Source organism: Lolium rigidum, chromosome 4, assembly GCF_022539505.1.
Source record: "Lolium rigidum isolate FL_2022 chromosome 4, APGP_CSIRO_Lrig_0.1, whole genome shotgun sequence".
Lineage (NCBI taxonomy): Eukaryota > Viridiplantae > Streptophyta > Magnoliopsida > Poales > Poaceae > Lolium > Lolium rigidum.
In genome coordinates, this window is record NC_061511.1 from 30407853 (window position 1) to 30414615 (window position 6763).

The window sequence follows — 6763 nt, forward strand, 5'->3', positions numbered from 1 at the left end:
ATTACAGATAGATGATCTTGATCATGTTAGGCAGCTCACAAGATCCAACAATGAAGCACATGAGGAGAAGACAACCATCTAGCTACTTCTATGGACCCATAGTCCAGGGGTGAACTACTCACTCATCACTCCGGAGGCGACCATGGCGGTGAAGAGTCCTCCGGGAGATGATTCCCCTCTCCGGCGAGGTGCCGGAGGTGATCTCCAGAATCCCCCGAGATGGGATTAGCGGCGGCGGCGTCTCAGTAAGGTTTTCCGTATCGTGGCTCTCGGTACTGGGGGTTTCGCGACGAAGGCTTTAAGTAGGCGGAAGGGCAACGCGGGGCCCCACACACCAGGCCGGCGCGGCCAAGGGCTGGGCCGCGCCGCCCTAGCGTGTCAGCGCCTCGTGGCCCCACTTCCTTTCCCCCTCGGTCTTCTGGAAGCTTCGTGGAAAAATAGGCCCCTGGGCGTTGATTTCGTCCAATTCCGAGAATATTTCTTTACTAGGATTTCTGAAACCAAAAACAGCGAAAACAACGAATCGGCTCTTCGGCATCTCGTTAATAGGTTAGTGCCGGAAAATGCATAAATACGACATATAATGTGTATAAAACATGTAGATATCATCAATAATGTGGCATGGAACATAAGAAATTATCGATACGTCGGAGACGTATCACCCGGTCGGTGACCAACCGAGCCAGAAATACTGGAATTGCGGTAACCTTGAATTACTTGCTTACCCACCCACGTACTTTATTTTTTGTTCGTTTGGATTACTTGCTCATCCACGTATCACACATGTTGTCATCAAACACACAAAACTGTAAAGTTAGAAAGATGTTCTTCCAGCGCCGTTCATGTGCCAATGACGCGTCGGGCCCGCCACTCCCCGCCTCGCTTCTCGCTGTGTCCGGCGCGTCCCCTGTGGAGCGGGGACGAGCTCGGGGCGCCGAACACCGTATTGGGCCACGCCAGGCGGAAGGAGTGACGAGGGGGTTCCTCGGTAATACCCACCATGAGGGGCTTAGAGTTGATGGAATCTTAGCACGAGACATCGGATACCAAACGAGCAAAGGACGAGATTTACCCAGGTTCCGGACCTTCGATGAGGTAAAAACCCTCACTCCTGCTTGTCTGATCTTGATTATCAATGAAAAATGTTACAATGGGGCAGCTGATAGATTGAGTGGTGGTGATTTCACCAGGAGGCAAGGTTTCTAGCGTTTGGTGTACGCGAAATTGTGTAAGTTGTGTGGGTAGGTCCCCGGCAGACCCTCTCCTGGCCTTTATATAGGAGGCCAAGTCCCGAGAGTCCTGCAGGGGTTCGACTAGGTGAGATCTAATCTATCTTTCCTTTAATCGACGTCTCCTCATCTTGTCCTTCAAGGAATCGTCTCCCTCCATCTTCCCACCGCTGCAACCGACGTATTGGTCCATCATGGGTTGCGGCCAGAGGAGATAGGCTAATGTTAGGTACTCGAAGGGTAATGCCCACATCAAGGAGGCTTTGGGGTGCGCGATTGAGACCGAAAATATGTCCGACGCGCCCCAAAAAGCTTTGGGGACGCGACTGAAGATGCTCTTAGAGCAACTCTAGCGGACCCTCCATTCGGTCTGAAACCGGAAAATAATAGCCAATATGTGGTACCTAGCGTAGATTGAGACCCGCGCAGATACTGAAAAATGCGGGAGGCCAATTTTTTTTGCAGCAAATCCCGCTCGCGGCGCCAAAAGATGGATATACTCGGATTACTAAGATATTTTCCCCATCGCGTAAGAATCCAGCGCACACTGAACATTTAGCTCGAAACTCCTCGTGCCCCATCGCTCGAGCCCTAGATCTAGCCTCGTCCGCGCCGCTGCCGCCACCGCCTCCAACCAAGTTTGTCCGCCACTACTATGGTATCTAAATACAACTCGATCATGATGCGTTGGAGTGATATTTTAGAATGCTCTAGTATACTAGTAGAAAATCCAATGGATGATTATCCTGCTACGTTCATTTGGTTTAAAGCATCAAGAACATACTACTAGTACACAACCAGATCTTGGTTCAACAATTATTTTGCACCATGAAACAGGTAAGTTTAAGACCAGATCCTGTATTTTCAGTCTTAGAAGGTTCAATTTAAATAGTACAAACAATAAAATAAATCAAGCAACCAGATAGGGAAATGTGAGCTATACAGTAAATCATGTATGTGTACCTCAGAAAGAGAAATCTTGTCATTTTTTCAGAAAAAAGGAAAGAGTATGGGTGCAGTTACAGGACATGAAGAAGTCGTGTTAATTTGAAAGGACAAGCAAGTAGAGTAGTAGTACAATACGACTACCTATTGGGCCACAAAGGCAGCAGCCCATCAGCGCAGGCAGACATAGCGCCACAGACAGAGCTCCATATCGCGAGGAAATAGCAGATCACACCACTTGTTGGTGTTTTTTTTTGCAAAGAACCACAACAATGGTTTGTTGTTGCAAGGAACACCACATTTTGCTTTAATTGTTTGCACAGAACACATAAAAGTAATTAAGTAACTTAATGGCCAATTCGTTAGTCTTACGCGGGCAATTTGTCTCGGTCTGCCGTATCGTCAGTTTGGACCGGCCCAACTGCCATTTTTATTTTTATTCTAATTTTCAAAATTAGAATATTTTTTAAATTGCATACTTTTAAAAGCCAACCAATTTTTAAACAATTTTTTTGTAATAGTCAACTATTTTATAAAACACTATGAACTACACATGCATATTATCAACACATACTACCTCCATCCCAAGGCTTATGCCACCCTTTCTCATTAGATGGTGACAAAGTAACTCAGGCAGTCATCGAGGTCATCGCTACTGTCGATGAGGCGTTGTTGTCCAAGGTACTCTGCTACCTTCACGGCCTTCGTGGCCTCCTCCTCGTCCTTGTCCTCATCCTCCTCCTCCTCCTCCTCCTTCACCTTCGGCTTCGGGGCGAGGAGGGTCGTACCGCCGGAACTCGCGTGCGTGTCTCTGCTGCTGCCGCGCCGGTTCGCAGATTATGATTTTGCCACTTAGTAAGTCCAATTGCATTGATACGGAAGTTTAAACTGCGGCGAAGCGCGAGGTGAAGGGGTACACGACACCGCCCCCAAATCGAAGACGCGGCAGCGGCGGGGGAATCACAATCCGCGAACCGGCACGGCAGTAGCAGAGACGCGCGGGTTCTAGCGACATGACCCTCATGGTCCCGCGGAATCACAAAAATGGTTGGATTTTAAAAATATTTTGATTTTGAAAATTAAAAAATAAACATAAAAAGGAAAATCTAAAACGAAACAAAAAATGGCATTTGGGCCGGTCCAAACTGACGATGCGGTAGAGCGAGAGGAATTGCCCGCGTAACAGTGTAAGCTTGACTAACGGATTGACCATCAAGCTGCTTGATTACTTTTATGTGTTCTGTGCAAAAAATTAAAGCAAAATGTGGTGTTCCTTGCAACAACAAACTATTGTTGTGGTTCTTTGCAAAAGAAGCACCAACAAGTGGTGTGATCTGCCATTTCCTCCCATATCGCCGTCGCGCGGTTCGTCGCCGTCTCTCGACGACCGCCCGCCTCCGCCGACGACGCGCGGTTCCGGCGAACGCCATTCTTGGTTGGCCGAAGCAGCCCTCACGCCGCCGCGCTGAATTTCCCCGTCTCGCACGACCCACCAGCACGAGCCCCATGTCTCGCCTCTACTCGACCGCTCCGGCGGCCATCTTCCTCCGCCGCTCCTCCTCCACCTCCACCTCCACCTCGCCGCTCTCACTCCGTGCTCCAGGTGTCGCCCTCGCCGCCGCCACGGAGCGTGTCCGGTCTGGGACGTTCAGCCCTGAGGACGCACGCGACCTGTTCGACGAATTGCTGCTGCAGGCCACTCCAGTCCCGGAGCGCGCCCTCAACGGCTTTCTCGCCGCCCTAGCCCGCGCGACCTGCAGCGACGGCCTCTCGCTCGCCGTCTCCCTCTTCATCCGCATGTCCCGAGGCCATGGCCCACCTGTGGCATCGCCCACAGTCCACACGTACGGCATCCTGCTCGGCTTCTGCTGCCGCGCTCGGCAGCCAGACTTAGCGCTTGCCTTCTTCGGCTGCTTCCTCAGGGCGGGCCTCAAGGCAAACTGCCTTATCGTCAACATCCTCCTCAACGTCCTCTGCCAGGCAAAGCGGACAGATGAGGCTGCGGACGTGCTGCTTCACAGGATGCCGCATCTGGGCTGCGAGCCTGATGCCATCTCATACAACACAGTTATCAAGGGCTTCTATGATGGTAGCAGGAGCAATCGTGCACTCGAGCTACTCCGGATGATGGCAAAACCAGAAGCTGGCTGCTCCCCTGACGTGGTGTCATATAACACGGTCATCCATGGATTCTTAAAGGAGGGCAAATTCAGCACGGCAAGCAACCTATTCCATGAAATGGTGCAGCAGGGCGTTGTTCCTGATGTGGTGACATATAGCTCGATGATTGATGCGTTGTGCAAACGTGGAAGAAGCATAGAAGCTAGACAGATTCTTGATTGTGGGATTATGAAGGGCCTCAAACCAAATACCGTTGTATATGCTACAATGATTCACGGGTACGCTAAAGAAGGACGCCTTGTTGATATGAGTAACCTCTACAACTTGATGATAGGACAAGGTGTCGTACCTAACCAATATGTTTTCAACATATTGATCAATGCACATGCTAAGTGTGGATTGGTGGATGAGGCCTTTCTTATCTTTCAAGACATGCAGAAACAGGGAGTGAAACCGGATGCTGTGACCTATTTAGCCATGATAGATGCGTTTTGCAGAAAGGGTAGGATGAATGATGCTATTCAACAATTCAACCAGATGATTAATATGGGGGTACCACCGAATATACAGACTTATGGGTGCCTGATTCAGGGTTATTGTGCACATGGTGATTTAGTGAGAGCTAAAGAATTGGTTTATGAAATGAAGGAAAAAGGCATCCGTTATCCTGGCATTATCTTCTTTACCTCAATAATAAACAGCCTATGCAAACAAGGAAGGGTGACAGATGCACAAGATATCTTTGACTTTATGATACATATAGGTGAGAAGCCCGATGTTATCACATTCAATTCACTGATTGATGGATACTGCTTAGTTGGCAAGATGCAGAAAGCATCCAGAGTACATGATGATATGTTATCAGTTGGCATTGAGCCTGGTGCAATTACGTACAGTACACTTATTGATGGATACTTTAAAGCTGGAATGGTGGATGCTGCGTTGACTTTGTTCCAAGAAATGTCAGGTATGGCAGCTAAACCGGATGCTCTTACTTATAGCATCATAATGGATGGATTATTTAAGGCTGGTAGAACCATTGCTGCAAAAGAAAAGTTCCATGAGATGATCAAAAGTGGAGTGAGATTGTCCATTGGTACATACAATGTAATTCTCGGCGGGCTTTGCAGAAATGGTTGTGCAGATGAAGCAGTCATGCTGTTCGACAAGTTGCGAGCAATGAACCTTAAGTTTGATATTAGAACTCTCACTATTATAATTGATGCAATGTTTAAAGTTGGAAGAATAGAGCAAGCTAAGAATTTGTTTGCTGCAATACCAGTCAAGGGATTGGTACCTGATGCTATAACCTACACCACGATGATGTCAAACCTTATAGAAAAAGGATTGGTAGAAGAAGCTGACAGTATATTTTCATCAATGGAGAGGAGTGGTTGTGCTTCCAACTCTCGTATGCTAAATATTATTATCAGAAAGTTACTGAAAAAAGGTGAAATAGTCAGGGCCATCAATTATATGTCCAGAGTTGATGGGAAAAGCATGTCGCTTGATGCTTCAACTATTTCCCTGTTGATAACTCTCTTTTCAAGGAAAGGGATATACCATGGGCACAAAGATTTGCTCCCAGAAAGGTATCAGTTTTTGGAAGGAGACATCCACAGTTGACATGATACATTCTATCTGAACTTAAACCCTCAAAAGGCACACTTCAGATTTTCCTTGCAATGAGGCCTTTCTGCTGATACAAGAAATGCAATCTATATGCGAGTAGAAAGTTAGTACCCGATTCTCTTTCTTTTTGTTTTCCAATGTGTTAAAATCATGGAATGTGAACTGTCAGTATTTCAGTAATGATATGTATTTTCTGTATATTGTTTTTTGTGTTTGTATATGCGGATAGGTTGCATTTGTTAGAACGATGGCTTTTGGTGCCTGGTGGTGATTGTGGAAGGCATAGAAGTGTGTTGTTCCACAAGAGTTTGAATCTTTATTTTGTGAATGTTTCTGTATGGCCTCTCACCACCTAGATTTCTGAATGAATGTGTATTGTTGTCATCTTTACTGAACAGCAGAATAGCCCAAGCTAACATCATAAGTGTCTCACAGACAAAGAATTCAAAAAAAAGTCCCACAAACAAGGAATCATGTCTTTTGTGACTAATCAGACATTCATTGTCATAGAAACATTATGAAGGTAAATTATGTATAGTAGCAGTATATCCTCTGAACATAAACATCTAATATATATAAACTCTAACTAATCCCAGCGAGAATGTGGCCCTGAAAGGAACTGTCCGGCATTGAGAGGACACAACCTAACATCATATTTCTAGTGGTGTATGCTTGACGGTTTATTTAGCTCCATGCATGATGAGTTTAGTTCATTCGCAAAGTCCTGATCATCATTACAGCGTGTCAGTCCACAAAGTCATAGGGGAAACATTAGCTGGTAATTTAGCCAGACAGACATGAGTTACCTATTCCATTTTAGCGAAGAATGCCATGTC

General features: G+C 46.6%; 1 protein-coding gene across 1 annotated transcript; it reads left to right on the forward strand.

The window, feature by feature from the left end:
• The first annotated feature begins 3680 nt into the window (after positions 1-3680).
• LOC124646836 (protein Rf1, mitochondrial-like) lies at positions 3681-6327 on the forward strand. The gene has a single exon (XM_047186886.1). It carries the CDS (start codon positions 3681-3683, stop codon positions 5919-5921), a length of 2241 nt encoding a protein of 746 aa, XP_047042842.1. The 3' UTR covers positions 5922-6327.
• Positions 6328-6763: the final 436 nt, after the last annotated feature.